The 25642-nt window shown below is 46.1% G+C and overlaps 1 protein-coding gene across 2 annotated transcripts in view; it reads left to right on the top strand.

Annotated features, from left to right (window-relative positions):
- LOC143793452 (putative carboxypeptidase X1) overlaps nucleotides 1–25642 on the top strand; it is a 123777-nt gene that overhangs the window by 47009 nt on the left and 51126 nt on the right. For both annotated transcript variants that reach the window (XM_077280433.1, XM_077280434.1), the window contains one exon: nucleotides 24738–24847. In XM_077280433.1, the coding sequence (XP_077136548.1) occupies nucleotides 24738–24847 (110 nt within the window). The remainder of the gene's footprint in view (nucleotides 1–24737; nucleotides 24848–25642) is intronic.

Genomic DNA, 25642 nt, shown 5'->3' with positions numbered 1-25642 from the left:
CAGAGTGTTGGGTCTTGCGTCTCTCAACTTTCTCTTCACAATATCCCACAGATTCTCTATGGGGTTCAGGTCAGGAGAGTTGGCAGGCCAATTGAGCACAGTAATACCATGGTCAGTAAACCATTTACCAGTGGTTTTGGCACTGTGAGCAGGTGCCAGGTCGTGCTGAAAAATGAAATCTTCATCTCCATAAAGCATTTCAGCCGATGGAAGCATGAAGTGCTCCCAAATCTCCTGATAGCTAGCTGCATTGACCCTGCCCTTGATGAAACACAGTGGACCAACACCAGCAGCTGACATGGCACCCCACACCATCACTGACTGTGGGTACTTGACACTGGACTTCAGGCATTTTGGCATTTCCTTCTCCCCAGTCTTCCTCCAGACTCTGGCACCTTGATTTCCGAATGACATGCAAAATTTGCTTTCATCAGAAAAAAGTACTTGGGACCACTTAGCAACAGTCCAGTGCTGCTTCTCTGTAGCCCAGGTCAGGCGCTGCTGCCGCTGTTTACCTGGGGAATGCGGCACCTGTAGCCCATTTCCTGCACACGCCTGTGCACGGTGGCTCTGGATGTTTCCACACCAGACTCAGTCCACTGCTTCCTCAGGTTCCCCAAGGTCTGGAATCGGTCCTTCTCCACAATCTTCCTCAGGGTCCGGTCACCTCTTCTCGTTGTACAGCGTTTTCTGCCACATTGTTTCCTTCCAACAGACTTACCATTGAGGTGCCTTGATACAGCACTCTGGGAACAGCCTATTTGTTGAGAAATTTCTTTCTGGGTCTTACCCTCTTGCTTGAGGGTGTCAATGATGGCCTTCTTGACATCTGTCAGGTCGCTAGTCTTACCCATGATGGGGGTTTTGAGTAATGAACCAGGCAGGGAGTTTTTAAAAGCCTCAGGTATCTTTTGCATGTGTTTAGAGTTAATTAGTTGATTCAGAAGATTAGGGTAATAGGTCGTTTAGAGAACCTTTTCTTGATATGCTAATTTATTGAGACAGGTTTTTTGGGTTATCAGGAGTTGTATGCCAAAATCATCAGTATTAAAACAATAAAAGACCTGACAAATTTCAGTTGGTGGATAATGAATCTATAATATATGAAAGTTTAATTGTAATCATTACATTATGGTAAATAATGACATTTAACACTATATGCTAATTTTTTGAGAAGGACCTGTACACTCACATGTTACATATATTCATACACACACTCCATATGATGTAATGTACATACGTGTGCACACACACACACACACACACACATATACATATATACACTCACATGTTACATATATTCATACACACACTCCATATGATGTAATGTACATACGTGTGCACACACACACACACATATACATATATACACTCACATGTTACATATATTCATACACACACTCCATATGATGTAATGTACATACGTGTGCACACACACACACACACACACACATATACATATATACACTCACATGTTACATATATTCATACACACACTCCATATGATGTAATGTACATACGTGTGCACACACACACACACATATACATATATACACTCACATGTTACATATATTCATACACACACTCCATATGATGTAATGTACATACGTGTGCACACACACACACACACACACACATATACATATATACACTCACATGTTACATATATTCATACACACACTCCATATGATGTAATGTTCATACGTGTACACACACACACACACACACACACATACATATATACACTCACATGTTACATATATACATACACACTCCATATGATGTAATGTACATACGTGTGCACACACACACACTCACATATACATATATACACTCACATGTTACATATATTCATACACACACTCCATATGATGTAATGTACATACGTGTGCACACACACACATATACATATATACACTCACATGTTACATATATTCATACACACACTCCATATGATGTAATGTACATACGTGTGCACACACACACACACTCACATATACATATATACACTCACATGTTACATATATACATACACACTCCATATGATGTAATGTACATACGTGTGCACACACACACACACTCACATATACATATATACACTCACATGTTACATATATTCATACACACACTCCATATGATGTAATGTACATACGTGTACACACACACACATATACATATATACACTCACATGTTACATATATTCATACACACACTCCATATGATGTAATGTACATACGTGTGCACACACACACACACTCACATATACATATATACACTCACATGTTACATATATTGATACACACACTCCATATGATGTAATGTACATACGTGTGCACACACACACACTCACATATACATATATACACTCACATGTTACATATATTGATACACACACTCCATATGATGTAATGTACATACATGTGCACACACACAAGCTCTATGATGTAGTATCGAGCACAGTCTCCTACCTGACAGATCCTATATGATGATCTCTCTCCCGGTACAGGAGATAACAGCAGCTGAGCAGGAGCTGCAGGAGTCTATGGGCCGGTGCCACAATCAGGAGTTGTGTACTTGTGCAGCATCCAGATATTACAGGATAGTGGATGGGGGCGGCTCACCCGTGGAGACAGACATGCGACGCGTCTCTCCAGACTGCAGCATGTCAATTTTCACCAATAGAAAAGTATTGGACGCGGTGAATCCGAACAGTACAGTGAATGCATGAAATTTCACCTTCGTTCAATGGACGGCAGCGAACATGCGCTGCTACTACAGGATCGTGGGCACCCGGCCTAAGGGTACGTGCCCACGATCAGGAATAGCTGCATTCTACATTACAAGCACAGTTCCTCTATTCACCACTGCCTACACCCCCCCCTTGTGGTGCAGGAGTACGAGCCGCAGCAATTATCTGCAGCGGTGATTAGAACGCAGCGTAAATATGCTGCATCCACAACGCTACTATTCCTGATCGCAAGCACCTAGAGAGGACAGGACTGATAACCGCCTGCTCCTGTGTCCTGCCCTCACTGTGAGCCTCCTCCCCCGACCTTGGCTCTCTCACCTGAAGATGCTGAGTTTCCCTCACAGATGAGCACAGTGGAGGATGCCTCCATCACGACATCAGCCCTGCTGTGCATCCTCCACTCTCCTGTCCCCTAGTGAACACTCACCATTGGGGGGCGCTATACAGGAGGACAGAGAGAGCAGCCAGTGAGCGCTCTCACTAGTCTGATGGGGAATCACTCATTGGCCAGCAGCCTATTCCTACCTTACATGCCCCCTTTTTATATGCCTGAAACCTGGAGCAGCGCGGCAGCGATTACCATGCACCTTAGTGTCTGTGCAGAGCTGACCGCTGCGTAACAAAAATTGATAGTCTGTTGGGGAAAATTGTGTCCCCCTTATGATATGAAGCGGTGCCCTAGACAGCTGCCTCTCATCCCAGCCCTGGACAAAGGTGTCTGGAGGAGGACCATCCTGGGGTGTCATGCCTCTGAGTTTGAACCCTTGAGTCTGTGCCTTGTGGTCGGCTTCTCTGTCTGCAGACCATGGCAGATTCACCTTTTATCCGGGTACTTAGTTCTGTTACCCTAAAAATATTGCAGCAAGAATAACAGGTATTTTCATTTACTCATTTGTCTGCCCTATCACCTTTCGGATGCAGATTTATATTCTTTCCCCTTGCTGGTATTTCCTGCTGGTGATAGTCTCTTTTGGATGTCCAGCCATACTACTGTAGTTTATAGTCAGTCAGTGAAAGACCAGCTAGGGTTTATCTTACTGCTGTTTATGTTTTTTATCCTGCGCCCATCTTCTGTTTCTTTTTTGGAAGTAGGCAGGATATTCTGTAACTGTACGTTAACCTTTTAGTTTGTATTTTGTGCCTGGTTTTACTCACTCTGGGATCTTTCTATTTCAGCACACTTTCCCTTCTGTCAGTAATTTGCACTTTCAGGCAGCTTAGGTCTGCGTTGCCATCATCTAGTCTGTGGTGAGGGCTATCTCAGCTCACGCAGGAACCGCTAGGAACTACGGGGTCACAATCTCTAGTCTGTACAGGAAGCTGCATTGTCAGTGTCATTTTTAGTGTGTTACTTAATTTGCGAGGGAGTAGGTACATTATCGTAGCACAGTGTTTATAAGTGATGATAAATATCTACTGGTTATCTTACATTCATGGCTAGCTTTACAGCCACATGACCTACGATCGTACCTCTATGGCCGCATGAGGAGCATCTGATGTCGACAGGTTTACTTCTCGATCTTGGTCACCAGTGGAATATGAGACGTTGGGTGCGAGCTCCTCAGGGTCCAGGTTCAGGTCCTATATACAGGCTAGATGAGGAGGTCTGTGGTCCGACCACAAGAATGTGCTATGAATCAGCGCCTTCCCAGAATACGAGCAGCAGATTATCGATGTCAGGACTCATAAATGTAATAGTAAAGTTTATCACATAAAGCAGCGTGAAGATCCAGAGACTCAGCCAAGGTCACTGTGCAATGTGGTGAAAAGTATCTGCCCCCTCCCAGATGCCCCATTATTGCATATGTGTCGCAGTCAATAGCTTCTCATGTCATATTAGAAAACATGGACGCCACTGATTACAGAAAGTATGTGCCCCCCATACAATAAAGCATTCACCTATATCGCAGCCATGACAACCTGGCACTTTCTGGAGATCAGACACGTCCTGTGTGATAGAAGGTATTAGGTCCTATCCCGGCACCATATGTGGCAGTCACATCAGACGCCCGAGCCAGAGAGCGGCCCTGCTGAGATCAGCATATAACATTCTCCGGGGGGGCACTTACTTTTGAGACAGGAAAGCTTCAGTCCCCAAAGTAAATCTTATTCTTCTCTAATGATGCCGGGTCGGACCGGACATTTCACTGTTCCCCCTATTGCAGCCTCTGGAGGACAGACTTCTTGTAGGTTGACATTTGTCGCTAGAAACTCCAAAAATTCAGATAAACCACTTCTGAAAGTAAATCTTCCATCTTTGCACGCTTGCTCCTCCTTGTAGCCAACCCGCCAAGGTTTCAGTCCTATGGTACCAATCCTGATGGGACTATCTTGGGGTTGGTGCCAAACTGCTGCCTCCCACTAAAGCCAAACAAACCAACATTCTTTCATTAATTTCTTGTGATGTCGCTGTGATACATCTGTCACCATTATTAATCTAATTCACAGGAGAGATATCACGGTTCAGAAAGTTAATACTTCACACAACAAAAGCCATGAACTCGTAAAGTTAGTAGAGACGAACGAGCAAATCAAATTTGTGTTGAATTTTAGGAAATTTTCTGGAACTGCGGAATTTAAACAATTTGTGATTTGATTTGAGCAGATCATCAAAAAGATGACCAGTGACATTTTTCACAAAGCAGAGGACGCTGACATGACCTTAAGAGGCCTTCCCCATAATTCCCTGCAGCTTTTACATCACATGGTATAGTGCAGCCAATCAGGTAGGACTATAATAGCCTGTGTAAAAGCAGAGGCGGAGAAGGCAGCAGCCACTTCAGGGTGAATCTGGATAGTGAGAAGATGCTACAATACAGATAGTGTATGACAGGACAGTAGTGAAGAACAGCGACCATCTGTTCACCCACAGTCATAAATGTTGAAGCCTCACTGACATTACAGACAGATCTGGCCATGATAGAGGATATATGGGGATGACAGTCGAGCTGAGTCTGTGGAGATCAGAGGGGTCTCAGCACGGTCACCGACACAGATCTGGCCATGATGGAGGATATGTGGGGATGATGGTGGAGCCGAGTCTGTGGAGAGCAGAGGGGTCTCAGCAGGGTCATGGGCACAGATCCAGCCATGATGGAGGATATGTGGGGATGATGGTGGAGCCGAGTCTGTGGAGAGCAGAGGGGTCTCAGCAGGGTCATGGGCACAGATCTGGCCATGATGGAGGATATGTGGGGATGATGGTGGAGCCGAGTCTGTGGAGAGCAGAGGGGTCTCAGCAGGGTCATGGGCACAGATCTGGCCATGATGGAGGATATATGGGGATGATGGTGGAGCCGAGTCTGTGGAGAGCAGAGGGGTCTCAGCAGGGTCATAGGTACAGATCTGGCCATGATGGAGGATATGTGGGGATGATGGTGGAGCCGAGTCTGTGGAGAGCAGAGGGGTCTCAGCACGGTCATCGACACAGATCTCGCCATGATGAAGGATATATGGGGATGATGGTGGAGCCGAGTCTGTGGAGAGCAGAGGGGTCTCAGCAGGGTCATGGGCACAGATCCAGCCATGATGGGGGATATGTGGGGATGATGATGGAACTGAGTCTGTGGAGAGCAGAGGGGTCTCAGCAGGGTAATTGGCACAGATCCGGCCATGATTGAGGATATATTAGCATGATGCTGGAGCTGAGTCTGTGGAGAGCAGAGGGGTCTGATCAGGGTCATCGGCTCAGATCCGGCCATGATTGAGGATATATTGGGATGACGGTGGAGCTGACTATGTAGAGAGCAGAGGGGTCTCAGCAGGGTCATCGGACATTGACTTTTAGGATTGGCGCATCCAATTGATGGTGCTAGAGTTCCTGATGTCTTCTTCTCTCTGTAGAGGCTGTTTGTAAAGTCAGTAGTGAAAATCTAACCCTAAATGCCCTGGTCTTTCTGTTCTGGTCTGGAAGCATATAACGGAGCATAGATAGGGGCACAGAGAAGAGAAGCGTTTATATACTGTATGTATATGAGCAAAGATAGCGACAGAGGGGCATGTAGGCAGAATGGGACAACCTCTAGAGTAAAGATAACGCTGGCGGTGATGTCGGATGGGACCTTGGCACTAGATTCATGCTGCCCGAGCCACTGAGAACATCAGCAGAGCCAGTATGCATGATTATAGTCCACCATATTTAACTCTGAATTTATGTGGTGTTTTCAGCTCGTCTGGGGACAATAGGGAGAGTCCTGTCAATCAGCCGCAGTGGGCGGGAGAAGCAGACTGGGGGCGGCTTTGCATTAGTCCAGGGCTGTTCCTGCAGTCCCAGACCAGATCTTGAAATCATGGCATCTCCGAGTAAAACACACCGGCTACAATTTTATACCCAGGCTCTGATTCAGGCTCGGGCAGAAGGAGTCTGATGACAGGTTCCCTTTCCCTAAATCTCTACCTTCAGGGCATCACATTAGCCTGAATTCATCGTATTATGAGCAATTACTTAAGAAAATCTTTACAAACTTTCAGGTAATGTGAGAAGTAGAGTTCAGGTTGTCTCATGACTTGTGGAGCAGGACTTGTGCCATGGAGGGCCTTGGCTGGAGGTCTCGCTGAGGAGCACTGCCCACAGTTGTCCCCCCATTCTGATGTGGCAGGACCCCCAGCACCGATGACCCAGATTCTGGAGCAGGGCGGCATGGCGCTGGTAGCCGTCAGCATCTGGGGGATAAGGAGGGGTGTCTATTCTTAGCAAACGGTTTTCATAAGTCAGCAAATCGATGAATTAGGAGCAGATGTGAAGTTCCTGTGTCATCCAGAAACTGCTGTGTATCTGACTATCAATGAGTCCTGGGCAGGAAAATGGGTCTTGTGTAACAACCTGCAGCTCCACAAACCTCATCAGCCGCCACAGATGGCTGCTTATTAACGCGTGAGGCTTCAGGGTGGGAATGATAGAAAAGTGGTGCATATGGCGGAACTCTGACCAGTGCAGCCACGGAGGCACAGTACTTCTATCCCGATATTAGGGTGGTCTTCAGACATATCTGCAGGAGGCCATGGTGGGTGCGGTGGGGCAACGTCCAGTGATATTTCCCTGCAGTGGATATTGGCGCAGTCGTGGTCCTGAAGTCTTTCCACCCCCCACGTCTGGAGCTCATTAGCAGATGTTTTCTTATCACATATTTGGCCATAACTAGATAAGAAGACGCTGGACATAATGTGATTATCGCGGAGGGAAGACTCCCTGCCGCGGGAACAGATCGAATATTCTGGGAAATCTGCGCTGATTTCTCACTTCAGCTGCATTTCATGAGTAATATATTACTGTGTTGACCAATTATTATTCCCCAATATGTAGAGGACACTGACATAGTCCTAGAGGTCCCTACACATGTCCCCGACATGGACTAGAACCTCTCTCTGTGGTATAATATTTGGTGCCCAGTCCTTTTGTCAATTGCAACAATGTCCAAGTCCCTGTTGTACTGTCATGTACTGCCCTAGTCCCAGTCCTTGGGTCCCACTGTACAGCGATTTACTGCCCTGGCTCCTGGTGCCCAGTAATTACGCTTTCCAGTTTCTGATTTTCAACAGCTTGGTTTCCCATTCTCTGGTGCCAATAATTTATGTATTAATTCCCTTATTTAAAATGGTTTACATCCTCAGATGAAGCTCCTCAGTCCATGGGGGTCTAGTAATTTAGCTCCTCAGTCCATGGGGGTCTAGTAATTTAGCTCCTCAGTCCATGGGGTCTAGTAATTTAGTTCCTCAGTCCGTGGTGTCTAGTAATTTAGTTCCTCAGTCCGTGGTGTCTATTAATTTAGTTCCTTAGTCATGGGTTCTAGTAATTTAGTTCCTCAGTCCATGGGTCTAGTAATTTAGTTCCTCAGTCCATGGGTCTAGTAATTTAGTTCCTCAGTCAATGAGGTCTAGAAATGTAGTTCCTCAGTCCATGGGTCTAGTAATTTAGCTCCTCAGTCCGTGGTGTCTAGTAATTTAGCTCCTCAGTCCATGGGGTCTAGTAATTTAGTTCCTCAGTCCGTGGTGTCTATTAATTTAGTTCCTTAGTCATGGGTTCTAGTAATTTAGTTCCTCAGTCCATGGGTCTAGTAATTTAGTTCCTCAGTCAATGAGGTCTAGAAATGTAGTTCCTCAGTCCGTGGTGTCTAGTAATTTAGTTCCTCAGTCCGTGGTGTCTATTAATTTAGTTCCTCAGTCCGTGGTGTCTAGTAATTTAGTTCCTCAGTCCGTGGTGTCTAGTAATTTAGTTCCGCAGTCCGTGGTGTCTAGTAATTTAGTTCCTCAGTCCGTGGTGTCTAGTAATTTAGTTCCTCAGTCCATGAGGTCTAGTAATTTAGTTCCTCAGTCCGTGGTGTCTATTAATTTAGTTCCTCAGTCCATAGGTTCTAGTAATTTAGTTCCTCAGTCCGTGGTGTCTATTAATTTAGTTCCTCAGTCCATAGGTTCTAGTAATTTAGTTCCTCAGTCCATGAGGTTTAGTAATTTAGTTCCTCAGTCAATGGAGTCTAGTAATTTAGTTTCTCGGTCCATGGTGTCTAGTAGTTCGGTTAATAATAATTATCTTTATTTTTATATAGCGCTAACATATTCCGCAGCGCTTGCATATCCCTGATGGAGCTCACAATCTAAATTCCCTATCAATATGTCTTTGGAATGTGGGAGGAAACCGGAGTACCCGGAGGAAACCCACGCAAACATGAGGAGAACATACAAACTCCTTGCAGATGTTGTCCTTGATGGGATTTGAACCCAGGACCCCAGCTCTGCAAGGCTACAGTGCTAACCACTGAGCCACCATGCCGCCCACGGTTCTGCACTATTTGTGTCCGTTTGTTTAGTTCCTCAGTCCTGATGTCCAGTTGTTTTGGTTTCTTAGTCTCTCATGTCCAGTGTTTCAGTTCCTTTGTCCCTAGTGCTTAGTAGTTTAGTACCTTATTCCCTATGTCCAGTTGATTTGTTTCCTCAGCCCCTGTGTCCAATTATTTAGTTAATTCCTCCCCCATGTTCAGTAATTTAGCTCAGTCATTGGTGTCCATGGTTGAGTTCCTCCGTCTCTGGTGTTCAGTACTTTAGTTCCTCTGTCCCTGGCACCTAGTTGTTTAATTCCTCAGTTCCTATGTCCAGGTCCTTTGGCTACTTAGTCCTTGTTTCCAGCTCTTTAGTTCCTCAACCACTGTGTTCAGTAATTTTGCTCATCAGTTCTTGGTGTCCATGGTTTAGTTCCCCTGTCCCTGGTGTCCATGGCTTAATTCCTCAGCTCCTGCGTTCAGTAATTTAGTGTGACGGGGTGTACGGCAGAGCAAGAAGGGACAACAGGCCAAGGGATGATTCCACAGATTTATTATCAAGAACGCTGGAACAACACATGCAGGTAGATCTACAGAGTCGACAATTAGTCCAACGGAACAGGTTCGGGGGCACTGTTGTGATTCGGTTCGTGGGCTCCCCCGGTGGTCTCTTGTGGTACTGGTGTCCTGCAAGCTTTGCCTTCTCAGTTCACCTGTTCCTATCAGGATGTGGGTGTATCCTATTTAACCTTGCTCCTCAGTCATTCTAATGCTGGCCATCAATGTATCCAGAGTGATTCTGTTGCATGTTCCTGCTCCCAGTTTTCTGCTCAGCTAAGTTGGACACTTTAGTCCTTAAGTCTATTTTTGTATGTTTTGTCCAGTTTGCACTTATGTGAATCTCTGCAGCTGGAAGCTCTTGTTGGGCTGAAATTACCACTCCGGTGTCATGAGTTGTCACATAGTTACATAGTTACATAGTTACATAGTTATTAAGGTTGAAGGAAGACTGTAAGTCCATCTAGTTCAACCCATAGCCTAACCTAACATGCCCTAACATGTTGATCCAGGGGAAGGCAAAAAAAACCCCATGTGGCAAAGAGTAACTCCACCATGGGGAAAAAAATTCCTTCCCGACTCCACATACGGCAATCAGACTAGTTCCCTGGATCAACGCCTTATCAAGGAATCTAGTGTATATACCCTGTAACATTATACTTTTCCAGAAAGGTATCCAGTCCCCTCTTAAATTTAATTAATGAATCACTCATTACAACATCATACGGCAGAGAGTTCCATAGTCTCACTGCTCTTACAGTAAAGAATCCGCGTCTGTTATTATGCTTAAACCTTCTTTCCTCCAGACGTAGAGGATGCCCCCTTGTCCCTGTCTCAGGTCTATGATTAAAAAGATCATCAGAAAGGTCTTTGTACTGTCCCCTCATATATTTATACATTAACATAAGATCACCCCTTAGTCTTCGTTTTTCCAAGTGTAATAACCTATCTTAGTACTGCAGCCCCCCCAGTCCTCTAATAACCTTGGTTGCTCTTCTCTGCACCCGCTCCAGTTCAGCTATGTCTTTCTTATACACCGGAGACCAGAACTGTGCACAGTATTCTAAGTGTGGTCGAACTAGTGACTTGTATAGAGGTAAAATTATGTTCTCCTCATGAGCATCTATGCCTCTTTTAATACATCCCATTATTTTATTTGCCTTTGTAGCAGCTGCCTGACACTGGCCACTGAATATGAGTTTGTCATCCACCCATACACCCAGGTCTTTTTCATTGACGGTTTTGCCCAGAGTTTTAGAATTAAGCACATAGTTATACATCTTATTACTTCTACCCAAGTGCATGACCTTACATTTATCCCCATTAAAGCTCATTTGCCATTTATCAGCCCAAGCTTCTAGTTTACATAAATCATCCTGTAATATAAAATTGTCCTCCCCTGTATTGATTACCCTGCAGAGTTTAGTGTCATCTGCAAATATTGAAATTCTACTCTGAATGCCCCCTACAAGGTCATTAATAAATATGTTAAGAAGAAGAGGGCCCAATACTGACCCCTGTGGTACCCCACTGCTAACCGTGACCCAGTCCGAGTGTGCTCCATTAATAACCACCCTTTGTTTCCTATCCCTGAGCCAGCTCTCAACCCACTTACACATATTTTCCCCTATCCCCATTACTCTCATTTTATGTAACAACCTTTTGTGTGGCACCGTATCAAAAGCTTTGGAAAAGTCCATATATACTACGTCCACTGGGTTCCCTTGGTCCAGTCCGGAACTTACCTCTTCATAGAAGCTGATCAAATTAGTCTGACATAAACGGTCCCTAGTAAACCCGTGCTGATACTGGGTCATGAGGTTATTCCTCTTCAGATACTCCAGCATAGCATCCCTTAGAATGCCCTCCAGGATTTTACCCACAGTAGAGGTTAAGCTTACTGGCCTATAATTACCGAGTTCAGTTTTTGCCCCTTTTTTGAATATTGGCACCACATTTGCTATACGCCAGTCCTGTGGTACAGACCCTGTTATTATGGAGTCTTTAAAGATTAAAAATAATGGTCTATCAATGACTGTACTTAGTTCCTGCAGTACTCGGGGGTGGATCCCATCCGGGCCCGGAGATTTGTCAATTTTAGTGATTTTTAGACGCCGCCGTACTTCCTGCTGGGTTAAGCAGGTAACATGAGTTAAGGTAATTTCAGGATGGTGTTTTGAAGGGTTTTGCAGCTGACCGCGAAGTCCTCTGTTGTATCTGTCTGCTATTTAGTTAGCGGGCCTCTCTGTGCTAAATCTGCTTTCATACTACGTGTGTCTTTTCATCTGCTCTCACCGTTATTATATGTGGGGGGCTGCTATCTCCTGTGGGGACATTCTCTGGAGGCAAGCCAGGACTGTGTTTTCTTCTACCAGGGGTAGTTAGTTCTCCGGCTGGCGCGCGGCATCTAGAGACAACGCAGGAATGCCCCCTGGCTACTTCTAGTGTGGTGTGTAGGTTTAGCATCGCGGTCAGCTCTAGTTTCCATCACCCGAGAGCTTGTCCGTTTATTCTATGCTTCTGATGTTTCCTTGCCATTGGAAACCATAACAGTATGGCCAGCCAAAATGTTTAATCTATAGGCTGAAGCAGGAGAGAAAAGGAACTGTGTGAAATTTTTTATTTTTTTTTTCCTTCCTCTGAAGTTGCACTCCAGCTCTAATTGCAGTCTCCTGTTTTCCTCTCCTCTTAACCCCTGAATGGCTCAGACTTTATCTGTTGAAATATGGATCCCCAGAGTCTGGCTACCAATTTGAATAATCTTGCCTCTAAAGTTCAGAATATACAAGATTTTTTGTTACATGCTCCTCGGTCTGAACCTAAAATTCCTATACCGGAGTTTTTTTCTGGAGATCGATCTTGTTTTCTAAATTTTAAATACAATTGTAAATTGTTTTTTTCGCTGAGATCTCATTCTGCTGGAGATTCTGCCCAGCAAGTAAAAATTGTTATTTCTTTACTGCGGGGTGACCCCCAAAATTGGGCATTTTCATTGGCACCAGGGGATCCTGCGTTGCTCAATGTGGATGCGTTTTTTCTGGCTTTGGGGTTGCTTTATGAGGAACCAAATTTGGAGATTCAGGCTGAGAAAGCCCTAATAGCCCTCTCTCGGGCAAGATGAAGCCGAAATATATTGCCAAAAATTTCGAAAATGGTCTGTGCTTACTCAGTGGAATGAGTGCGCTCGGGCGGCAATTTTCAGAGAGGGTCTCTCTGATGCTGTAAAAGACGTCATGGTGGGGTTTCCTGCGCCTACTGGTCTGAATGAGTCCATGACAATGGCAATTCAGATTGATCGGCGTTTACGGGAACGCAAACCTGTGCACCAGTTGGCGGTGTCTTCTGAAGAGGCACCACAGAGTATGCAATGTGATAGCTTTCTGTCCAGAAGCAAACGACAGATTTATAGGCGCAAAAATCATTTGTGCTTCTATTGTGGAAATTCTACTCATGTTATATCAGCATGCTCTAAACGAACAAAGAAAGTTGATAAATCCTCTGCTATTGGCACTTTGCAGTCCAAGTTTATTTTGTCTGTAACTCTAATTTGTTCGTTATCTTCTATTGTTGCGGATGCGTATGTGGATTCTGGCGCCGCTTTGAGTCTTATGGATTGGTCCTTTGCCAGGCGCTGTGGGTTTGATCTAGAGCCTCTGGAAGTTCCTATACCTTTAAAGGGTATTGATTCTACACCATTGGCTAGTAATAAACCACAATACTGGACACAAGTGACTATGCGTATGACTCCAGACCATCAAGAGGTGATTCGCTTCCTTGTACTGTATAATCTACATGATGTGTTGGTGCTGGGATTGCCATGGTTGCAAACTCATAACCCAGTCCTTGACTGGAAAACAATGTCTGTACTAAGCTGGGGATGTCAGGGAAATCATGGGGACACATCTTTGGTCTCCATTGCTTCATCTATTCCCTCTGAAATTCCTGAGTTTTTGTCTGATTATCGTGAGGTTTTTGAGGAATCTACTCTTAATTCTCTTCCTCCTCACAGAGATTGCGATTGCGCCATAGATTTGATCCCTGGCAGTAAATTTCCTAAGGGTCGTCTATTCAATCTGTCTGTACCTGAACATGCTGCCATGCGAGAGTATATTAGGGAGTCCTTGGAAAAGGGACATATTCGTCCTTCTTCGTCTCCTCTTGGAGCGGGGTTCTTTTTCGTAGCTAAAAGCGATGGTTCTTTGAGACCTTGTATTGATTATAGACTCTTGAATAAGATCACAGTCAAGTATCAGTATCCTTTGCCATTGCTGACAGATTTATTTGCTTGCATTGAGGGGGCGAAGTGGTTCTCTAAGATTGATCTTCGCGGTGCGTATAATTTGGTGCGAATTAAGCAGGGGGATGAGTGGAAAACCGCATTTAATATGCCCGAGGGCCATTTTGAGTATTTGGTGATGCCTTTTGGTCTGTCAAATGCCCCTTCGGTCTTTCAGTCTTTTATGCACAATATTTTCCGTGAATATCTGGATAAATTTATGATTGTGTATTTGGACGATATCTTGATTTTTTCGGATGACTGGGAATCTCATGTTCAACAAGTTAGGAGGGTTTTTCAGGTTTTGCGGACCAATTCTCTGTTTGTTAAAGGTTCAAAGTGTGTTTTTGGGGTTCAGAAGATTTCTTTTTTGGGGTACATTTTTTCCCCCTCTTCTATTGAGATGGATCCTGTGAAGGTTCGGGCTATTTGTGACTGGACGCAACCGACTTCTCTTAAGGGCCTTCAGAAATTTTTGGACTTTGCTAACTTTTATCGTCGATTCATAACTGGTTTTTCTAGCGTTGTCAGGCCTTTGACTGATTTGACTAAAAAGGGTGCTGATGTTGCAGATTGGTCTCCTGCTGCTGTGGAGGCCTTTCGGGAGCTTAAGCGCCGTTTTTCTTCTGCTCCGGTGTTGTGCCAGCCTGATGTTTCTCTTCCTTTTCAGGTGGAAGTTGATGCTTCCGAGATCGGAGCGGGGGCGGTTTTGTCGCAGAAAAGTTCAGATTGTTCAGTGATGAGACCTTGTGCGTTCTTTTCTCGAAAATTTTCGCCCGCCGAGCGAAATTATGACGTCGGTAATCGGGAGCTTTTGGCGATGAAGTGGGCATTCGAGGAGTGGCGTCATTGGCTTGAGGGTGCTAAACATCAGGTGGTGGTCTTGACTGATCACAAAAATTTGATTTATCTTGAGTCGGCCAGACGTCTGAATCCTAGACAGGCGCGCTGGTTGTTGTTTTTCTCCCGGTTTAATTTTGTGGTTTCGTATCTGCCAGGTACTAAGAATGTGAAGGCGGATGCCCTTTCTAGGAGTTTTGAACCTGATTCCCCTGGTGATTCTAAACCTACGGGTATACTTAAGGATGGGGTGATATTGTCTGCTGTCTTCCCAGACCTGCGACGTGCTTTACAAGAGTTTCAGGCGGATCGGCCTGATCGTTGTCCGCCTGGTAGATTGTTTGTGCCGGATGAGTGGACCAATAGAGTCATCTCGGAGGTTCATTCTTCTGCGTTGGCAGGTCATCCGGGAATTTTTGGTACCAGAGATTTGGTGGCTAGGTCCTTCTGGTGGCCTTCCCTGTCTCGGGACGTGCGTACTTTTGTGCAGTCTTGCGATGTTTGTGCTCGGGCCAAGCCTTGTTGTTCTCGGGCTAGTGGGTTGTTGTTGCCCTTGCCTGTTCCTAAGAGGCCTTGGACACACATCTCTATGGATTTTATTTCTGATCTCCCTGTTTCTCAGAAGATGTCCGTCATTTGGGTGGTGTGTGACCGCTTTTCTAAGATGGTTCATTTGGTGCCCTTGCCCAAGCTGCCTTCCTCATCTGAGTTGGTGACCCTGTTTTTTCAGAATGTGGTTCGGCTGCATGGTATTCCGGAGAATATCGTTTCCGACAGGGGATCCCAGTTTGTGTCCAGATTTTGGCGGGCGTTTTGTGCCAGGATGGGCATTGATTTGTCTTTTTCGTCTGCATTTCATCCCCAGACAAATGGCCAGACGGAACGTACTAATCAGACCTTGGAGACTTATTTGAGGTGTTTCGTGTCTGCTGATCAGGATGACTGGGTCTCCTTTTTGCCGTTGGCTGAGTTTGCCCTTAATAATCGGGCCAGTTCTGCCACTTTGGTCTCCCCTTTCTTTTGCAATTCAGGGTTCCATCCTCGTTTTTCATCTGGTCAGGTGGAGTCTTCGGATTGTCCTGGAGTGGATACCATGGTGGATAGGTTGCATCGTATTTGGGGGCAGGTGGTGGACAATTTGGAGTTGTCCCAGGAGAGGACTCAACGTTTTGCTAATCGCCATCGTCGTGTTGGTCCTCGTCTTCGTGTTGGGGACTTGGTGTGGTTGTCCTCCCGTTTTGTCCCTATGAGGGTCTCTTCTCCTAAGTTTAAGCCTCGGTTCATCGGTCCTTATAAGATTTTGGAAATTCTTAATCCTGTGTCTTTTCGTTTGGACCTCCCAGCATCCTTTGCTATCCATAATGTCTTCCATCGGTCATTATTGCGGAGGTATGAGGTACCACTTGTGCCTTCTGTTGAGCCTCCTGCTCCTGTGCTGGTTGAGGGTGAATTGGAGTACGTGGTGGAGAAAATCTTGGACTCCCGTGTTTCCAGACGGAGACTTCAATATCTGGTGAAATGGAAGGGCTACGGTCAAGAGGATAATTCTTGGGTTACAGCTTCTGATGTTCATGCTTCTGATTTGGTCCGTGCCTTTCATAGGGCTCATCCAGATCGCCCTGGTGGTTCTTGTGAGGGTTCGGTGCCCCCTCCTTAAGGGGGGGGTACTGTTGTGATTCGGTTCGTGGGCTCCCCCGGTGGTCTCTTGTGGTACTGGTGTCCTGCAAGCTTTGCCTTCTCAGTTCACTTGTTCCTATCAGGATGTGGGAGTATCCTATTTAACCTTGCTCCTCAGTCATTCTAATGCTGGCCATCAATGTATCCAGAGTGATTCTGTTGCATGTTCCTGCTCCCAGTTTTCTGCTCAGCTAAGTTGGACACTTTAGTCCTTAAGTCTATTTTTGTATGTTTTGTCCAGTTTGCACTTATGTGAATCTCTGCAGCTGGAAGCTCTTGTTGGGCTGAAATTACCACTCCAGTGGCATGAGTTGTCACATGAGTTAAGGTAATTTCAGGATGGTGTTTTGAAGGGTTTTGCAGCTGACCGCGAAGTCCTCTGTTGTATCTTTCTGCTATTTAGTTAGCGGGCCTCTCTGTGCTAAATCTGCTTTCATACTACGTGTGTCTTTTCATCTGCTCTCACCGTTATTATATGTGGGGGGCTGCTATCTCCTGTGGGGACATTCTCTGGAGGCAAGCCAGGACTGTGTTTTCTTCTACCAGGGGTAGTTAGTTCTCCGGCTGGCGCGCGGCATCTAGAGACAACGCAGGAATGCCCCCTGGCTACTTCTAGTGTGGTGTGTAGGTTTAGCATCGCGGTCAGCTCTAGTTTCCATCACCCGAGAGCTTGTCCGTTTATTCTATGCTTCTGATGTTTCCTTGCCATTGGAAACCATAACAGGGGACCTCCCGATAATCCTTGTGCCAGCTAACAAAGCAATAGTCCACACGAGTCCAAGCGATCACAAAACAATCCCACGAACGACGAGATATGTCCTCAGTTCAAGTCTCGCCCCGTTCGCTTCCGCAGTCCCAGATGGGCGTGGGGTCTTGCCTCAGCTAAGAATCCCCACTCCTTCTCCTTCAAAGATCAACTCACATCTGATCTCAAAATAAGAATGGATTGTCTGAGCTCCTGGGATCCGCCCATGAAGGGGGGTAGGGGTCACACCTTCTATTCAATGGTTAGGTCCATCAGAAGATTCTAGACTAGTAGGCTCCGCTTAGTCTAGCTAGTATGTACATTTGACTAGCCACCTGCTGTGAGGAACAATGGCTATTCCTTCACTAGTTGACAAAGCTTAATTACATTATAGCTTAGGGCTGCAAGTATTGGGGGAAGGAGACATTGTTACAGGTGAACTCCCAGCACAAGAAAATACATATATTACAGCTAATAGAAACCAGAGAACAGTTACATACATCAAATGGCATATTATTCAAATACAGGACAGGGCAAAAGTACATATCATGACAATCCCTTCCCCTCCCAATTTGTTTACGTACTAGGGACCTCTACAGGTCGCTGGTTAAGTACACACAGGCAGAGCGTAACTTACATGTGGCTTCATGCAGCCACGAATTGGCATCGTAGCTCTCCCACATCATTGCCCAGGAGAACATCTGCAGGCAGACCACCCATCACCCCAACCACACATCGCCTGACCCCAAAACCAAAGTTCAGATCCACAGTGGCTGTGGGAATAGTCCTCCATTGCCCACCAGCCAGTTCAATGACAATCCCAGGTCCTCTATGGATTGCCTCAGGCCGAACCACTCGGGCATCAGCCAGTGTGAGGAAAGCCCCCGAGTCACAAAATCCAATAAGTCTCTGTCCATCCAGCACGACCTCCTGCAAGTGCTTACCTCGATGAGCAGAAGTCGTCATAGCTGCAGGTCGCACACCATAAACTCCTAGTGGTGCAACATGGGTGGGTGAGGCACTAGGCCAGTCCTCACGTAGTGGTGACACGTCTTCCTCCATGGCACTTGGCTGTACATAATTAATAATACGACTGGGTACAGGATCAATCCTCATTTGAACAGCTGGGCAGGAGGCTTGCAGATGCCCCGGCTGCCCACATCGATAGCATCTGTGCTGGGTCTCACTCCATCCAAGGCGTCCTCTTGGGCGAGGGGTAAGGGAACCTGGAGGCCGGCTCCCACCTGAAGGTGCTGGAGGGGTTTGAGGACGACTCCTCCATGAGCTGGCTGGGCATGAGGCCTGCAGATGCCCCGGAAGCCCACAACCATAACACCTGCGCTCTGCTACTTCCTCTCCTCGTCGTATTCCAGAAAACACAGTAGAAGCAACTGGAGGCACATTTACACGGGTATCAGCATGAGGTGGTGGCTTAGAGGAACAGGGAACAATGGGGACAGAAGAACTGGGGGCCACCGATGTTGTGGAGCTGGTAGGCCTCTCTCCATCCTCCAACAGAACCCTCCACTGAGGCTTGATGGTGAGAGCCTCATCAGCGAGAGATGCAGCTTCTTCCACTGTCGCTGGTCTCCTCTCACGCACCCATTCCCTGATCTCAACGGGGCACTGGGCAAAGAATTGTTATTTTAGGATAACCTGGAGAAAGGTGTTCCAGGTTAAGGCCTCCTCTGCCTCCAGCCAGCGATGACATATTTGTTTGAGTCTATGAGCATATATCTTAAAAGACACTTCCCCATCACAGGCTAAAGTACGGAACTGAGTCCTGTAAGTGTCTGGCGTCACAGCATAATGTTCGAGAATAGTTTGTTTAATCTCCGCATACTCACAGTTCCCCCGAGAGTCCATAGCTCTATAGGCTTCAGCAGCTCCACCCTCTAAGAGCCCCACAAGATGTCTGACTCGCTCCCTTTCCGGGACTTCCATTAATCGACACTGATGCTCAAAGTCCTGGAAGAAGCCCTCAATGTCGCCTGCAGCCTCATTAAACGGCTTGAAGTCTTTGCGGGACACTCTGGGGAGTTCCCTCATGGTGGGTGCTGGGGTTACAGTCTGTCTGGATCTGCTTCCAAAGCGATCTGCCTCTCCAGCAATGCCATCTCCTGAGCTCTGTCCTCGGCTCTGTGAATGGCCTCCCTCTCCCCGGCTCTGTGAATGGCCTCCCTCTCCCTCTCCTGAGCTCTGTGAATGGCCTCTCTCTTATCGTCTATGGTGGCCTCCTCTCCCAGCACTGCCATCTCCTCCTCGTACCACACAGCCCACTGACTTTTTTGGGTATTTACCTCCAGCTGCAGTCTTTCCTCCATTTGCTGTGAGGATCCTTCCTCAGCGTCATCTTGCAGGCGAACTCCTTCCAAAGCCTCAATTAGCTGCTCCTTGGAGAGTCCTTTAAAACGGACCCCTACTTCACGGGCCTTTGATTGTAGGCTCCCCAAAGTCCAGTTCTTGTACTCTGCGGTGCTGGTTCCCGATGTTGGGCCATTGTCCTCCATTCCTTCTGCTCTGATCCCGCTGCTTGCCACCAGTTTGTGACGGGGTGTACGGCAGAGCAAGAAGGGACAACAGGCCAAGGGATGATTCCACAGATTTATTATCAAGAACGCTGGAACAACACATGCAGGTAGATCTACAGAGTCGACAATTAGTCCAACGGAACAGGTTCGGGGGCACCTCCCGATAATCCTTGTGCCAGCTAACAAAGCAATAGTCCACACGAGTCCAAGGGATCCCAAAACAATCTCACGAATGACGAGATATGTCCTCAGTTCAAGTCTCGCCCCGTTCGCTTCCGCAGTCCCAGATGGGCGTGGGGTCTTGCCTCAGCTAAGAATCCCCACTCCTTCTCCTTCAAAGATCAACTCACATCTGATCTCAAAATAAGAATGGATTGTCTGAGCTCCTGGGATCCGCCCATGAAGGGGGGTAGGGGTCACACCTTCTATTCAATGGTTGGGTCCATCAGAAGATTCTACACTGGTTGGCTCCGCTTAGTCTATGTAGTATGTACATTTGACTAGCCACCTGCTGTGAGGAAGAATGGCTATTCCTTCACTAGTTGACAAAGCTTAATTACATTAAAGCTTAGGGCTGCAAGTATTGGGGGAAGGAGACATTGTTACAGGTGAACTCCCAGCACAAGAAAATACATATATTACAGCTAATAGAAACCAGAGAACAGTTACATACATCAAATGGCATATTATTCAAATACAGGACAGGGCAAAAGTACATATCATGATTCATGACATTTAGCTCATCAGTCCTTTGTGTCCATGGTTTATTTCCTCTGTCCCTGGTGTTCAGTAGTTTAGTTCCTCTGTCCCTGAGATCTAGTTTCCTCTGTCCCTGAGGTTTAGATTCCTCAGCCCCAGTGTTCAGTAATTTAGTTCATCAGTTGATGGTGTCAGTGGTTTAGTGCCTGGTGTCCGTAGATGGCTTATTCTGTCCCTGGTTTCCTATGGTTTAGGTATTCGGTCCCTTTAATTCAGTTGTTTAATTCCTCTCTCTGTAGGAGTTTAGTAGTTTAGATTTTCGGTGGTTTGGTAGTTTTTGTCCCTCAGTCAGTTCCCATATTCCTAGGTTAGGTGGGTCCCAGGTTAGGTGGGTTCTAGCATTTGGAGCCCAATCACAGACTATGGGAGGAGCACACTTTGCCCATACCAGTAAATTGAGGGCAATGGTCACCAGTTGTAGGAGAAGTGCCATCTTCTGTTAGATACCCGTTACGAGATACAGGTCATGATGCCGCTGACTTCTGTGCGATGAGTAAAGTCTTGTGGTCTCCACATTATGCAATAACAGATGGAAGAATTATAAGATAGAAGATAGAATGTTCCGGTGCGAGGCACATTGAGAAGTCATCCATCCCTCTGATACTGTGTTTATCGCCTTCCACTATTCTGAGTACTCACAACCTCTGGGTCCTGCCAGAAATCTGACACATTTTACACACAACATGTGGGACCCAAATGTAGACAACATTGCATGTAGACGAGGGGCCACATGTAGACGACACTGCAACATTTACCAGGATGGGAAATGATAAATGGCACAGATGGATCGGTGACTTTTTGCGTCAGATTACGGCTCATATGATGATTCCTCCACATGCCGCCAAGTCACATGGTTACAACGTTTCCAGCAATTGCTGCATTTTTCTATGGTTAATATTCATATGATGAGTTGGATCTTACTGTGGACACTTCAGGAGGTCACCAAACCCATGTGCACCTGAAGGAAGAAGACAATGAGCCAAGATGAAGCTGTTTGATGGCCTCAGGAATTATTAATCTTCTAGTTCTTCTCCACAACTAATAGGATCAAGATCATAGTAAGCCAAGTAGTCTAAGCCTAACCGTGCCACATGAGCATCGGGAGGACATCCTGCTCGGGTCCAGCTCAAGACATGACCAGTGATGAGCAGCAGAAGAAAGTAATCTTCAGTCATGACTAAAGCAACCAGATACAGTTATGTGAAAAATTGTTAGTCCTTCCTGATTTCCTATTCTTTTGCATGTTTCTCACACTTAAATGTTTCCGATCACCAAACAAATGTAAATATTAGACAAAGATAACACAAGATAATCACAAAATGCAGTTTCTAAATGAAGGGCTTTATTGTTATAGGAAAAGAAATCCAAACCTACAGGGTCCTGTGTGAAAATGTGATTGCCCGCTAAACCTAACAACTGGTTGGGCCGCCGTTAGCAGCAACAACTGTAATCAAGCATTTGCGATAACTGGCAATGAGTCTTTACAACGCTCTGGATGAATTTTGGCCAATCATATTTGCAGAATTGTTGTAATTCAGCCACACTGGAGATTTCCGAGCATGAACCACCTTTTTATGGTCATGCCACAACATCTCAATCAGATTAAGGTCAGGACTTAATTTTGTTTTCCTTAAGCCACTCAGAGGTGGACTTGCTGGTGTGTTTTGGATCATTCTCCTGCTGCATAACCCAAGTGATCTTCAGCTTGAGGTCATGAACAGATGGCGGGATATTCTCCTTCAGGATTTTTTGGTAGACAGCAGAATTCATGGCTTCATTTACCACAGCAAGTCTTCCAAGTCCTAAAGCAGCAAAACAGCCCCAGACCATCACACTACCACCACCATATTCTACTGTTGGTATGATGTTCCTTTTCTGAAATACTGTGTTACGGCTAAGCCAGATGTAATAGGACATACATATTCCAAAAATTTCAACTTTTGTCTCCTTTAGTACACAGAGTATTCTCCCAAAAGTCTTGGCGATCATCAAGATCTGGCAAAACTAAGATGAGCCTTTATGTTCTTATTACTCAGCAGTGCTTTTCGTCTTCGAACTCTCCCATGCAGGCCATTTTTGCCCAGTGTTTTTCTTATAGTGGAGTCATAAACACTGAACTTAACTGAGGGAAGTGAGATCTTCAGTTCTTTGGATGTGGTTGTGGAATCTTTTGTGACCTCTTGGATGAGTCGTCGCTGCGCTCTTGGGGTAATTTTGGTTGGCCAGTTACTCCTGGGAAGGTTCACCTCGGTGCCATGTTTTCTCTATTTGTGGATAATGGCTCTTACTGTGGTTCGCTGGAGTCCCAAAGCTTGAGAAATGGCTTTATAACCTTTTTCAGACTGATAGATCTCAAGTACTTTTTTTTATTTGTTCTCAGAATTTTTTTCGATCATGGCATGATGTGTAGCTTTTGAGGACCTTTTGGCCTACTTCACTTAGTCAGGCAGGTGCTATTTAAGTGATTTCTTGATTGAGAACAGGCGTGGCAGTAATCAGGCCTGGATGTGGCTAGGGAATGTGAACTCCTCTTCCCAAATATGTGATAAACCACAGTTAGTTTATCTTTTAAAAGGGGGGAGGGCAATCACTTTTTCCACATGGCTCTGTAGGTTTGGTTTTCTTTTTCCCTTAATAATAAAGGCCTTCATTTATAAACTGCATTTTGTGTTGCTTGTGTTACCTATGTCTAATATTTACATTTGTTTGGTGATCTGAAACATTTAAATGTGACAGACATGCAAAAGAATAGGAAACCGGGAAGGGGCAAATAGTTTTTCACACCACTGTATGTCTCCATTGCATCAATTAAGGGGCCAAACCCTAGATGGACCATGCTAAATGTTCATATAACCAACATCTCTTCCTTCTGACTTCCCCCTACACATCCATGACAGGCTTGGCAGAATGAACCATGAGTGGTCATTAGAGAGATATAGGCCACAGTTTATCAGCCGAGGACTGGACATGTTGATATACAATATGCCTAATCCTTCATTCCCCAACATGCAGAGGGCTGGGAATCCTCCAGACTTACCAGACATGAACCTGCCTTAAGGTACCGTCACACTAAGCAACGTCGCCAGCGATCTGTGACGTTGCAGCGTCCTAGGGAGCGATATCGCTGTATTTGACACGCAGCAGCGATCAGAATCCCGCTGTGAAATTGCTGGTCGCTGCTAGAAGGTCTGCACATTATTTGGTCGCTAGGTCGCCGTGTATCGCCGTGTTTGACAGCAAAAGCAACCATACCAGCGATATTTTACACTGGTAACCAGGGTAAACATCGGGTTACTAAGCGCAGGGCCGCGCTTAGTAACCCGATGTTTACCCTGGTTACCAGCGTAAAATGTAAAAAAAAACAAACAGCACATACTCACATGCTTCCCCCGGCGTCCGCTTCCCACACTGACTGAGCGCCGCAAATTGAAAGTGAAAGCACAGCACAGCGGTGACGTCACCGCTGTGCCCTGCTACTGCCGGCGCTCAGTCATTACAGGAAGCGGACGCCGGGGGACGCATGTAAGTATGTACTTACATTTTACGCTGGTAACCAGGGTAAACATCGGGTTACTAAGCGCGGCCCTGCGCTTAGCAACCCGATGTTTACCCTGGTTACCCGGGGACCTCGGCATCGTTGGTCGCTGGAGAGCGGTCTGTGTGACAGCTCCCCAGCGACCAAACAGCGACGCTGCAGCGATCGGCATCGCTGTCGCTATCGCTGCAGCGTCGCTTAGTGTGACGGTACCTTTACATCTAGTGTGTTCGGGCATCTTAAGGAACTTTATGATTAGTCTGATATTATTGGCCCTGATCTCTGCTCATGTTTTGTACTTCTCTTTATCACCAGATTGCCCCCCGCTGGGACTGGAGTCCCTGAGGGTGTCGGACCACCAGTTGAGAGCGTCCAGCATAAAACGCTATGGCCTGGGTTCGCACCGAGGACGCCTGAACATCCAGGTGAGTCACATGCTTACACCTGACCTGCTGGGACCACTAGGGGGAGTTGTCGACTTCAGTGGTAAAACATAGCAACAATTGAAGTGAGTGGGAGACTGTGAGGATCCGAGGTTGTGGGTTGTAATAATCACCTAGGCAGGTTAACGATGCAACTCTTTTTATTCCATACATCCATGGTTGTACAACAGATCCAGGTAGATGGCAAAAATACAATGTTCTCAGTCCACAAGTTCCCAATCTGAAATCTGTAGTTCCACTGGCCCCGTACCAGGCGATATCCACTGTCTCCCAAGCTTTGGTTGTCCCACAGCTTTTGGTATCTCCAGCTGGTATAGTGTGTAGTCACATGTTCCTCCAGATGATGGACATCATGACTGTAGCTCATGGATACCCCTCCAGATGGCAACCGATCTCCAAAACTCCATAGATCATCCATCCCAGCTTGGATCCTCTCCCATCGAAGTCCCGCCAACAACTGCCTGATTCAACCCCTATGTCTTTTTCTCCCTTCCCCTTAAACATTTTCTCTATACTCCTCCTTCTAGACCTGTCCTCTGCCACTGCCTCCTACTACAGATCCTCTCTTCCTTTGGTGTCAAAGACCTCACCCTATCCTGGATCTCCTCATACCTTTCCAACCGCACATTTAGCGTTTTTTACTCCCATACTACACCTTCATCTCGCCCCCTCTCTGTTGGAGTCCCTCAAGGCTCTCTCCTAGCACTTCTTCTCGTCTCAATCTATACCCTTGGCCAGGGACAACTCATAAAGTCCCATGGATTCCAGTACCACCTC

Source organism: Ranitomeya variabilis, chromosome 1, assembly GCF_051348905.1.
Source record: "Ranitomeya variabilis isolate aRanVar5 chromosome 1, aRanVar5.hap1, whole genome shotgun sequence".
NCBI classification, from domain to species: domain Eukaryota; kingdom Metazoa; phylum Chordata; class Amphibia; order Anura; family Dendrobatidae; genus Ranitomeya; species Ranitomeya variabilis.
This window is presented reverse-complemented; position numbering and strand designations above follow the sequence as displayed.